At 35.7% G+C, this 13389-nt stretch overlaps 1 protein-coding gene across 5 annotated transcripts in view; it reads left to right on the forward strand.

Moving 5' to 3' along the window:
- RPS6KA6 (ribosomal protein S6 kinase A6) overlaps nucleotides 1–8266 on the forward strand; it is a 137110-nt gene extending 128844 nt beyond the window's left edge. For 4 of the 5 annotated variants that reach the window (XM_009197859.4, XM_017954138.3, XM_009197856.2 and 1 more), the window contains 2 exons: nucleotides 4543–4683; nucleotides 5249–5676. In XM_009197859.4, coding sequence (XP_009196123.2) covers nucleotides 4543–4683; nucleotides 5249–5374 — 267 coding nt within the window. In that variant the 3' untranslated portion in view covers nucleotides 5375–5676. Of the gene's footprint in view, nucleotides 1–4542; nucleotides 4684–5248 lie in introns of all 5 variants that reach the window. The other variant, XM_003917939.5, reaches the window with a different exon arrangement.
- The last annotated feature ends 5123 nt before the right edge of the window (nucleotides 8267–13389 follow it).

A 13389-nucleotide genomic window follows, 5' to 3' on the forward strand; every position in this document is an offset into this window, starting at 1 on the left:
GTTCATGCCAATGATAGTTTCTTTTGCTGTGCAAAAGCTCTTTAATTACATCCCATTTTTCAAATTTGGCTTCTGTTGCAAGTACTTTTGGTGTTTTAGTCATAAAGTCTTTGCCCATGCCTGTGTCCTTAATGGTATAACCCAGGTTTTCTTGTAGGGCTTTTATGGTTTTAGGTTTTATATTTAAGTCTTTAATCCATCTTGAGTTAATTTTTATATAAGGTATAAGGAAGGGGTCCAATTTCTGTTTTCTAAATATGGCTAGCCAGTTTTCCCAGCACCATTTGTTAAATAGGGACTCCTTTTCCCATTGCTTATTTTTGTCAGGTTTGTCAAAAATCAAATGGTTGTAGATGTTTGGTGTTATTTCTGAGGTCTCTGTTCTGTTCCATTGGTCTATATATCTGTTTTGGTACCAGCACCATGCTGTTTTGGTTACTGTAGCCTTGTAGTATAGTTTGAAATCAGGTAGCCTGATGCCTCCAGATTTATTCTTTTTGCTTAGGATTGTTTTGGCTATAGGGTCTCTTTTTTGGTTCCATATGAAACTTAAATTAGTATTTTCTAATTCTGCAAAGAAAGTCAGTGGTAGCTTGATGGGGATAGCATTGAATGTATAAATTACTTTGGGCACTATGGCCATTTTTACGATATTGATTCTTCCTATCCATGAGCATGGAATGTTTTTCCATTTGTTTGTGTCCTCTCTTATTTCTTTGAGCAGTGGTTTGTGGTTCTCCTTGAAGAGGTCCTTCATATCCCTTGTAAGTTGTATTCCTTTATTCACTTTATAGCAATTGTGAATGGGAGTTTACTTACGATTTGGCTCTCTGCTTGTCTATTATTGGTGTATAGGAATGTTTGTGGGTTTTGCACATTGATTTTGTATCCTGAGACTTTGCTGAAGTTGCTTATCAGCTTAAAGAGTTTTTAGGCAGAGACGATGGGGTTTTCTAAATATACAATTATGTGATTTGTGAACAGAGACAATTTGACTCCCTCTCTTCCTATTTGAATACCTTTATTTCTTTTTCTTGCCTGATTTCCCTGGCCAGAACTTCCAATACTATGTTGAATAGGAATGGTGAGAGAGGGCATCCTTGTCTTGTGTCGGTATTCAGTGGGAATGCTTCCAGCTTTTTCCCATTCAATATGATATTGGCTATGCGTTTGTCGTAAATAGCTCTTACTATTTCTAGGTATGTTTCATCAATACTTAGTTTATTGAGAGTTTTTAGCATGAAGTGGTGTTGAATTTTATTGAAGGCCTTTTTTGCATCTATTGAGATAATCGTGGTTTTTGTCATTGGTTCTGTTTATGGAAAGCATTTAGCCCATTTACATTAAAGATTAATATTGTTATGTGTGAATTTGATCCTGTCATCATGATGCCAGCTGGTTATTTTATACATTAGTTGTTGCAGTTTCCTCATATTGTCATTGGTCTTTATATTTTGGTGTGTTTTTGCAGTGGCTGGTACCAGTTTTTCCTTTCCATATTTAATGCTTCCTTCAGGAACTCTTTTAAGCAGACCTGGTGGTGACAAAATCTCATAGCATTTGCTTGTCTGGAAAGGATTTTATTTCTCCTTTGCTTATGAAGCTTAGTTTGACTGTATATGAAATTTTGGTTTGAAAATTCTTTTCTTTAAGAATGTTGAATATTGGCCCTCACTGTCTTCAGGCTTGTAGGGTTTCTGCAGAGAGATCTACTGTTAGTCTGATGAGCTTCCCTTTGTAGGTTAACCCGACCTTTCTCTCGGGCTACCCTTAACATTTTTTCCTTTGTTTCAAACTTGGAGTAGCTGATGATTATGTGTCCTGGGATTGCTCTTCTCAAGGAGTATCTTAGTGGTGTTCTCTGTATTTCCTGAATTTGAATGTTGGCCTGTCTCGCTAGGTTGGGGAAGTTCTCCTTGATGATACCCTGAATTGTGTTTTCCAACTTGGTTCCATTCTCCCCACCATTACTTTCAGGTACATCAGTCAATCGTAGATTTGGTCTTTTCACATAGTCTCATATTTGTTGGAGGCTTTGTTCGTTCCTTTTAATTATTTTTTCTCTAATCTTCACGTTTTGTTTCATTAATTTGATTTTCAATCTCTGATATCATTTCTTCCACTTGATCGATTCAACTAGATCCATTCAACTATCCATACTTGTGAATGCTTCACGAAGTTCTCATGCTGTTTTTCAGCTCCATCAGGTCATTTATGTTCCTCTCTAAACTGATTATTCTAGTTAGCAGTTCCTGTAACCTTTTATCAAGTTTCTTACCTTCCTGGGATTGGGTTAGAACATGCTCCTTTAGCTCAGAGGACTTTATTACCACCCACCTCCTGAAGCCTACTTCTGTCAATTCATCAGTATCATTCTCTGTCCAGTTTTATGCCCTTGCTGGAGAGGAGTTGCGGTCATTTGGAGGAAAATAGGAATTCTGTTTTTTGGAATTTTCAGCGTTTTTGTGCTTGTTTTTCCTCATTTTTGTGGATTTTTCTGTCTTTGATGTTTGAGGCTAATGACTTTTGAATGGAGTTTTTGTGTGGGGGTTCTTTTTGTTGATGTTGATGTTGTTGCTTTCTGTTTGTTAGTTTTTCTTCTAACAGTCTGGCCCCTCTTCTGCAAGTCTGCTGCAGCTTTCTGGAGGTCCGCTCCAGCCCCTGTTCACCTGGGTATCACCAGTGGAGGCTGCAGAACAGCAAAGATTGCTGCCTACTCCTTCCTCTGGAAGCTTCGTCCCAGAGTGGCACCAGCCTGATGCCAGCTGGTGCTCTCCTGTATGATGTGTCTGTTGATCCCCTGTTGGGAGGTCTCTCCCAGTCAGAGGCACAGGGGTCAGGGACCTACTTTAGGAGGCAGTCTGTCCCTTAGCAGAGCTAGAGCGCTGTGCTGGGAGAATCCTCCTTGTCAGGATCAGCTGCTCTCTTCAGAGCCGGGGGGCAGGAAAGTTTAAGTCTACTGAAGCTGCGCCCACAGTTGCCCCTTCCCCCAGGTGCTCTGTCCCAGGGAAAAGGGGGTTTTATCTATAAGCCCCTGACTGGGGCTGCTGCCTTTCAGAGATGCCCTGCCCAGAGAGGAGGAATTTAGAGAGGCAATCTGGTCACAGCCGCTTTGCTGCGCTGTGGTGAATTCTGCCCAGTCCAAACCTCCTGGCCCCCTTAGCATTGTCAGGGGAAAACCACCTACTCAAGCCTCAGTAATGGTGGACACCTCTCCCCCCACCAAATTCAGTTGTCCCAGTTTGACTTCAGACTGCTGTGCTGGCAGTAAGAATGTCAAGCCAGTGGTTCTTAGCTTGCTGGGCTCCGTGGGAGTGGGACCCACTGAGCGAGACCACTTGGCTCCCTGGCTTCGGCCCCATTTCCAGAGGAGTGAATGGTTCTGTCTCGCTGGGATTCCAGGCACTACTGGGGTATGAAAAAAAAAAAAATGCAGCTAGCTCAGTGTTTGCCCAAACAGTTGCCCCGTATTGTCCTTGAAACCCAGGGCCCTGGTGGTGTAGGCACACCAGGAAATCTCCTGATTTGTGGATTGCAAAAACCGTGGGAAAAGCGTAGTATCTGGGCTGGGTAGCACAGTCCTTCAAGGCTTTGCTTGGCTAAGGGAGAGAGGTCCCCTGGCTCCTTGCATTTCTCGTGTGGGGCAATGCTCCCACCCTACTTCTGCTCACCCTCTGTGGGTTGGACCCACTGGCTAACCAGTCCCAATGAGATGAACTGGGTACCTCAGTTGTAAATGGAAAAATCACCCACCTTCTGCGTTAGTCTCGCTGGGAGCTGCAGACCAGAGCTGTTATTTGGCCATCTTGCCAGATTCTCCGAAAATGCTTCTTAAGGAGTTTACTTCTCATTTCTCTAAAAGACACTTTGGAGAGACAGTTTATTTAAAAGTATTACATCTCTTAATATACTGAAAACTTTTCCTGTGTGGTTGTATTAAATTTACAACTTTTTTTGTTACAACAGAGATAACATAAGCAAACTCACACTTACTCTGATGAAAAACTTACAATGCTCTGAGCACTGCTATGATAGAAGCCAGTTGCTAACATTGGATTTATGGTTTGCTTTCTTAATATGTTATATAGTAAGCCACCATTTATTGAATGGATTAACTACATGGGGCCCTCCCTTCTATGTTTTATCTGTGTACACGTACCCTTACACCTTGGGGCCCAGCTTAACAGCAAAGTTCAGTAGCTCCTGTCTCCTGCTGAACATTTAGCATATTCCAGGATAACTTCTGCCATTTTGCGTTTTCCTCCTCCCTCATTAATCACACATCTAATTCCACAGATTTGGCATCTTCCGATTTAAAAGTGTTGTATAGGGATTTAATATATATTGAAAAATCTCTCTCAAGATTCTCTTGAGAGTTAACTGTGTAGAGTATAGATTTTACTTTGCATAAATGTAGGTAAAATAAATAGATTGCAAGGCTATCGATGCTGTCACATTTTCAGTAAATGTAAAATTATATGTATGTATGTATGTGTGTGTGTATATATATACACACACACGCTTTTTTACATTTTAATTTAGGATTTGCTTTCCCATATGCTTCATATGGACCCACGTCAGCGGTATACTACTGAACAAATATTAAAGCACTCATGGATAACTCACAGAGACCAGTTGCCAAATGATCAGCCAAAGAGAAATGATGTGTCACATGTTGTTAAGGTAAAACAAACATACTTTTATGTGCCTTCAAAATATCAGATATGTAATAAACCCATTGTGTGCCACTTGCTAATGATACTTAAATAATTCCTTAAAATATCTTTATTTTTTAAAGATAGATTTTTTTATATTAACAACCACGTGCTTTTCTTAGCTTACTTTTCCACTGCCTTTCAGATGAAACAAGAAAAATTTCTTGATTGTACCCGCCTTGCTTTTGAGAGATGCTGGAATTAGGATTGGGCTAAATGCAAGTTTCATATTGAAACAAAAGATTGCTGTTCTTAATTTATAACTGTTCATGAAACCATTCCTATATCCATATACATTGAACCAAGGTTTTAAATATTAGTGTTTTAACAATTTTTTGTAAAATGCATAGTTATTGAAATGAAAAACATACAAGTAATATTGATTCATCAGTGCACAGATCTAATATATTCAATTATTTTCCTAGGAAAAGACATTTTGCTCTAGATGTATGTCTCATAATATCATGTGAATGGTTTTTTTTTTTTAACTCCAGAATTTGTACTTAGTTTGTGACATTTTCTCATTACTTTAGGGAGCAATGGTTGCAACATACTCTGCCCTGACTCACAAGACCTTTCAACCAGTCCTAGAGCCTGTAGCTGCTTCAAGCTTAGCCCAGCGACGGAGCATGAAAAAGCGAACATCAACTGGCCTGTAAGATTTGTGGTGTTCCTAGGCCAAACTGGATGAAGATGAAATTAAATGTGTGGCTTTTTTCCTAATCTTATCAAAGGCATCGTTTTCTGCTTAATTACTTGAATATTAAGTAATATTAAATCCCCATTTTTAGGGGAAGTGAGATTTAAAAAACCATGCACAGGTCCACAATATTCATACTATGTGTTTGCAGTAGTGTTCAAGTGTTTATTTAAGCATATAATTGGTGTCCACCAGGTCCTCACAACTTCTCTGCACACTAGCTTCTAAAATTCCTTTCAAATAAAGTTACTTTAATATTTTTTTCTTGTTTCATACAATTATGGTTTGGGGCGTCATTACCAACAATCAGTATATATATATATATAGTAGTATAATGACAAGCAATGTTAGTATTTTTTAACATCAGATCCTGAATGATAGACTTTTTTAAAAAAAGAAAAACAATAAAAACATATTATAAAAGCTAGTTATTCTGTAAAACCAAAGGACTCCATTCATTTGACTCACTGTACTAAAATGTAAACATAGTGGTTTGGTGCCAGAGCAAAATACATTTGTGCTAATATATGAATTATTGATATAGTTGGTGCCAAAGTTTTTATAGAAGAATTACGTCTCAGATAATGTGTGCAGGCAGATCTGTATATTATCCATAAGTGGCCTCATTTAGAAATAAAGGTTTTTATAAGGCTTCTGTAAATTTTACATCACATGGAAATTTAGTACAAGTGAAGCTTTTTTTTTTTCCAAAGGCTTTATACTGTTGGTGTAATCTTATAAATAGGTCATAGTTAAGCCTTTGAAAATAAAGTATGTAGTGTTGACACTATCCTGGTGTTATATAAACCGACTTTCAAGTTAACCAATTGGATTTAATCATCATCTATCCCCTTTATAAATGAACTACACTGTTGTTTTTCTGACTTCAATGTGCTTTGAAGTACAGTGTAGCATATTATTCTACCTTGAATCCTATGATAATACAGTTGACATCTTACTGTAGTGGACTTGTGCATATAGCACACATGATATAGTATATTGTATTACAGTAAATTTTAGACAATGCTACTTAATCATTTTACTTCATAAAGATAAACTAACATTTTAAATATGAATAATATTAATGGTCTACATAAAATTTGAGCACATTTCAAAATCATATTTATAAAAAAACTGGCCAAATTGGTCTTATTTAATGTATAATTCAGAACCACTGTGTAGTATGTATTCTTTTCTCTAAATGATGAAATGCTAAAGAATAATTTCACGTTGTTGAAGAAAATACCATTGCTACAACAACAGCAGCAGCTACTACTACTACTACTACTACTACTACTACTACTACTACTACTACTACTACTGCTGACAGAAAGAATTCATGAATGTAAACTGGAGGATATCACAGTTTTCTTTAGTGAATATAAGTGAACTACTTGTGTGTGTTAGGTGTACTATTTGCTATGTATTTTACTTTGCTTCATTCAGAGAGAAAGTTGATTACTGAGTGCTGAATTATACAATTTAGACTAGGAAACTTGTAACTTTGGTACTTAATAAAAGAAACTATACATATTCTCTTTGTAATGTAAATAATCTATACCCCATGCACAAAGATCTTTTTCCTGGGTGTGATATATAAAAGTATGTATTCTTATTTTGAGGTATCTTTTGGAAATAATTGAAAGAGATTAAAGAACAATTTATGCCACATGAAAAATAATTACTTAGAAGTAGGTATCATGTCTTATGGCTTTTTATGTTCCATTTGGCTTTTTTTTTTCTCATTTGCTTTATTACTATATGTACTTGCATGTAACAGTTTGTATGTATATATTCTGACTTATTTTCCTTCTGTCATTATCTTGTGCTGTTATACCTTCTTCCTATCAGAATTGATACGTCAAACTCAGAGGTGTGAATTTGGTGTTGAAGTTTTCAGGACAGAGCTACTATTTCCATCGATGTATTTTAAGTAATAAAATTAGGGGAAGTGAAATTGGAAAATGAAAAATGATTACAAAATAACTTCCAAGTTTTCTATAATCAATGGCTTTAAAAAGTAGACAGTCTTAATTAATTTTAAATTAGCTTGCTCAGAAAGATCATGCCATAACAGTCCTATCATAAAAGGAACACTATAAGAATTAAACAATGAACAGCATGATTTCTGATCACCCAGTGAGGATCGACAGTGTATAAAAGACACAGATATGCTACTGGATGTACCCGATAATTGTTTGAGGGTTTTCTACTGAAAAACTCAAATATGCTAGCTTAACAACAGTAGTAGGGGGAAACCTTATTATATGGGAAAGCTTCAAAATATACTGCAATTTTGTAGAAGGAGCCCAGGTAAGGATGCCTAATCCTGTCCAGTTTGGCTAGAATTCTGTAGCCAAAAATGCAGATTTGAACATTTTTTGATGGGCCTTCTATCAATGCTTAACTAGTAAAAACACATCTTTTCTATAAGACTTTAGAATACTGTGGTTTCTAATGGGTTCTTGAATAATTATTTTGCGTTGTGTTTTTCTAGTTAATGGTTTTTGGTAGTATTTAATGATAGCACAGTTTGGGGTTTTATTGTTCTTGAAGGGGGAGGATATTGAATTTGTTTTTCTTAGAGAAAACATCAGGTTTGCTCAAATAGACTAACAACCTGTTGTCCTTAAGCACATACTACCAGGAATAAACTCAGGAAACAATTTTCAAGAAAATTAGAATGCAGTGCTGGTGATGGGGATTTTTGTGGGGGGAAAAAAAATGGTTTCAAGTCCTTTCACAAAGATCAAACTTCAGCCTATTTTGTTAGACTCAGCAATGTCTAAACATTGTTTTTTGTAATTTATTGTCATTGGTAATTCAACACAATAAAGCAGTTTTGATAGCACCTGTGTTTGGCTCAAAGGGATTCCATATGTTTAGGCAACCCACAACCTTAAGAACAGATGCTTGGTATTTATAATGTCTGCCCATTGGAACAACATGTTAAAATAGTAGTGCCCAGAGAAACTTGCATACAGATTGACTAGTATTTTCTAGATAGAAGTCTTTCATATATGAAGAAGGAAAACAACCATTTATATTGACCCGAAGGCCCACGAGAAAACTTAGGCTTTAAAGTAGGCAAAGCATATTTGTGGTATTCTGTACATTCTCTTTCTGCTGGCTTTCCAGCCCCTTCATGCTATCTATCCTCCCTGAGCACCTCACGGCAATACTCCATCAACAAAGTTTACCCTATCCCCAGAAAGATTCTGTGTGGTTGTGGTCATTACTCCTTGTTCCTTCCTCTTCCTCTTCCCCAAATCAGGATATCCATTCTCTCAGAACAGATATTTCCAGCTAAAAAGTTGAAAGGAAAACTATCCTATTAAATTAATTTACATTTTTCTGTCAGTGGCTAATAGTTAATTGGCATTTTTAAGGAAGTTGTGCATTAATCAAGTTTCTAGTTGCTGGATCTTCAGGCAATCTAACAAGGTGAGAATAATTTTAAATTCAGTTCTTATCAGGGAAGATATTTTTGGGGAAAGGAACAGTGTGTCCCAGGGTCAGAGTATCTAATAAACTGTTTCTTTTTTTTTTTTTTTTTTTTTTTGCACAATTTCCTTCCTACTTCCTTTCTACTTCTCAATCTACCTTTTCTCTTAAAATCTTTTAAGCTTTTTAATCACAATTAATGAACTTCTATGATAAAGTGATGTGGAGGTAGACAGAGATTGGTGGTTATTTCTGCATATGTTGTTTTTAAATCCATAGTTTTGTGTTATTTCTCACAGTACATGACCTATATAGCATAAGAAGTTTTATTCCCCCCAACTGCCATCCCATTCCTGTTACAAAGAAAAAAAAAAGCACAGAAAGATTGAATCCAAATTAATCATGGAGTCCAAATTTTTCTAGATCCCTTTTCCAGATTTTAGGACCTAGAAATCCTTTAAGTCACAATACTATTTCAAAATAAAAATGCAAACCATATTAAATATATATTGGCCAACTGCAATTAAACTTCTTGAAAACATTTTTGTTTTACATTTCAAAGGTTATTCAGGCATTTTTGGCATGTACCTCAAGATCAATGATTGTTGAAATTAGCAGAATAAATCAATAGTGGGCTATTTGCCTTTTTATGTGGGAATATAGTGGCATTGATAGTGATTATTCACAACATATACTAATGGATGCACTGTTCCTGGTTTTAGTCTTACAGTATAGTGAATTCCATCATATACTTTGAATAAAATGTTATGCTTGATCACCTAAAATTCAGTTTGGTTGCTAATACATAAGAGAGAAAGGAACTATACTTGAAGATATTAAATTATAGACATAAGTTTCTTTGAAATATTTAGAAAAACATAATAGTACTTTTAGAATATGGAAATCCAAGCTTACATTATATTGGCAAATTATGTATGTTTCAATTATTCACTAAATAAATTTTAGCTAAATGTTTATATATATATATATATATATATATATATATATATATATATATATATATATGTATATATGTAATTGCCAAGTTAGGGTTTGCTTTGTATTCACATTTCTAAACGCTGGGCAATAGAGCTTCTGTGGATGACTGTTTTGCTGTAATTCCAACTGTCTAGTTATGGGAACTAACTTATTCTTCAAAAGATATTAAGCATCTAATTTTAGGTGGACAGTTATAGAGAATGTACTAACTGCATTCGTTTCTTAAAAATTGTCAAAATGTTACCAATTAGGTTATTTACTTTTATGTTTCCTATGAACTAATATTGCTCAGGTCACATTTTCTTTCTCTTTCCAAATTCATTCTCTCTGAAGTTGCTACCATTTATAACAAATATGTAGGTTTGCTTTTTAGTATGATAAAATTATTTTTAGCAGCAGGAAAGCAGTCTATCAAGAAACAGCCGGCCGGGCACAGTGGCTCATGCCTGTAATCCCAGCACTTTGGGAGTCTGAGGCGGTGGATCACCTGAGGTCAGGAATTTGAGACTAGCCTGACCAACATGTAGAAACCCCGTCTCTACTAAAAATACAAAATTAGCTGGGGGTAGTGGTGCATGCCTGTAATCCCAGCTACTCGGGAGGCTGAGACAGGAGAATCATTTGAACCCAGGAGGCAGAGGTTGCAGTGAGCCAAGATTGCGCCAATTTCACTCCAGCCTGGGCAACAAGGGGGAAACCCCGTTCCAAAAAAAAAAAAAAAAAAAAAAAAAAACGATTTAAAAAGTTACACATGAAACCTTAAATATCCAAATGCCAGCATGGTTTGTAAGTTAGAATTTATCTTGCATTAAATTCCGTAGTACAAAAAAGGGAGAAGGTGATTTTTCTGTTTGATTAAAAAAAAAAAAAAAAAAACAGGAAGTACTGTTGGTAGTGGAGAGTTACATAGGCTTTATGAAGCAACCACAGTTTGCTGTAGCGACATTTTTAAAAAATTAGTTTGCCAACACGTCCCAAGCACTTTTGAATTCCTAAACTTATTTCTGATATTATATATACACACTATATATATATATACACACACTGACATTTCATTGCATTTCTGAAGACTGAAATGGCATTAAATAAAAGTTGTGTGTAAATTTGATTTACATGTACTTAAAAGCTGCAGTTAAACAATCCCCAATGTTCAAAAACTTTTATTTTTCTGACTATATTATGAATTTTATGTTACCATTTATTTTATTAATGTTTTCTTTAAACCATTGGGTTTTTTGACATTAAAGTTTTCATTTATTATACTACATTTTTTATCATGTAAGACCAAATCCAGTAGTGCATTTTACAATGTTTTTTTTCTCACAATGCTGCTAAAGAAATGGCTATCATTCTGAATTTACAACATGCCAAAGAAGGCATAGAAGTTATATTTATTTTTGTTCTTGTCAAAACTCTGTGAGCAACAATTATCAAGATGTGTTAAATTACTGGCATTCTCTGGGTACTAAATAAAAAGGCTGCAACTTTCTAACATTTTTACCATTGACCTTGCTTGATCATTTTTGGATATAAAATTTTGTGTCTGCTTTTATTAAACACATACATCTAACTGCAGAATTCATTGGAAATGATATACCTTGTTCAGGGGCCAGATGTAACAGGTGTTTCAGGATATTGGTTTTTTATGCCTATACGCTGATATGTCCTAAACTCTAGTATTTTTCCCACTTACTCTTCTAATATTCTCATAAGGCAAGGAAATTCAATAAAATGAACATTAAAGCTTACAGTATTTTTAGGACTTATCAGGAAAATGCATTTGTTTGCAAGTTAAATAAGGTGACAACCTTTTCTACAGCAAAAAAAAAAAAAAAAAAAAAAATAGCCTAAAGATTGGCAAAAATTTTTAAAGCTCAGAATCAAGTAGAGTAACAGAAATTTATGAAAAAAGTCACATGTGTATGCCATGTTAATTTATAACAGCTGTACATATACACAGAAATTTTATTTCATATGCGGGTCAAAAATGCGTTTGGAGCCTGGTGATTGAGAGTGCCATGTACTACTTCTGCTTCTCTCAATCAACTTCTTAAGGTAAACAGGACTGACACTAGGCCAACTTTGGTAAGTGCAAAAATTGCTTTCCTACTGGCCACCTCTTTTTAATCTCTTTTCTGCTTTTGCTATGTCTTCCATCTTACAACCCCTTAATAAAATATCTGATCACCATTTATACCTAATAGTTTAAGAAACTTATTCTTACAAAAGTATGACTACATTCTGCAGTTTTATTTTAAGCATTAGCTACCAAAATAGGTAATGCAATTTTTTGGTCAATGAGACCCTTAAATAATTTAGGTTTACCAAACTAAGCATGATACAGGGTTTTTTTTTGTTTTGTTTTTTTTGTTTTGTTTTTCTTTTTTTTTAAGGGCGGAGTCTCCGTCTGCCCGCCCAGGCTGGAGTGCAGTGGCGCGATCTTGGCTCACTGCAAGCTCTGCCTCCCGGGTTCACATCATCCTGCTTCAGCCTCCCGAGTAGCTGGGACTACAGGCGCCCGCCACCACGCCCGGATATTTATTTATTTATTTATTTATTTATTTATTTATTTATTTGTATTTTTTAGTGGAGACAGGTTTTCACCACGTTAGCCAGGATGGTTAACTTTCAGGTACCCTCAAAGTACCTCAAAGTGAGAGATAGAAGTATCAGACCACAATTTGCTTCTCCCATGATTGCCCACGTGTCCTCTTGAACAAACAGATTGAAACTGCTGGGGACATATTTCTGAAGATGGAGTTTACATTCTTTTACTATTGGCTTCTTCTAGAACTAGAACCTATTCTACCCAAGCACAAAACAACCTATTTGTAGGTCTGTTATTTCCTCATCCCTCTGGCCCACCTCCATGCCTAAGCATAGGTTAGAACCCAGGTTTTGCCTTTTTCTTTCCTTTTGCTTTAAGACTCTCAGATACATTTGGTATATTTTCCGAATGTAGGTACGGTGATCTCCACTCTTTTTTTTTTTTTTTTTTTTAAAGAAAGTATTGTAAAGTACACCACCATATGTGACATCTCTGATTGTTCCATTTCTGACAGAAATACTTTGCTAATAGATGCATTTTTTTTAACTGAACAAATGTGTATTCTGTTTCTGTGCCAGACACTGATTTTATTCTCTTTCTAAAAGAGATTCAAGGTTGTTTATGGTAACAGCCTTATATACAATAAGGATGCTAAAGTGAAACATAAAATCATGAAAATTAAAGGAAAAACAAAAAGTATGCCAAGAGCCAGGGATAATAAGGAATTTACTTGAACATTAATTTAACTCTGAGCTTCCTGACAGGAAAGGCAAGAAGAGAAATTTAGCAGGTTACATAATTATGTGAGAGGAAGAATGCTAATTCTTCAACAGATACTTTTTGCTGATATTAAGATTTTTAAAGCATTTAACAAAGAAGAACCTTATACAAGGGGCATGGAACTGGATAATGTCTTTAACCATGATTTTGCAACAAATCCATTAGGACTTTTTTGGTTGCAAGTACTAGTTCCATAGCTGAAC

Source organism: Papio anubis, chromosome X (assembly GCF_008728515.1).
Source record: "Papio anubis isolate 15944 chromosome X, Panubis1.0, whole genome shotgun sequence".
In the NCBI taxonomy this organism is placed as follows: domain Eukaryota; kingdom Metazoa; phylum Chordata; class Mammalia; order Primates; family Cercopithecidae; genus Papio; species Papio anubis.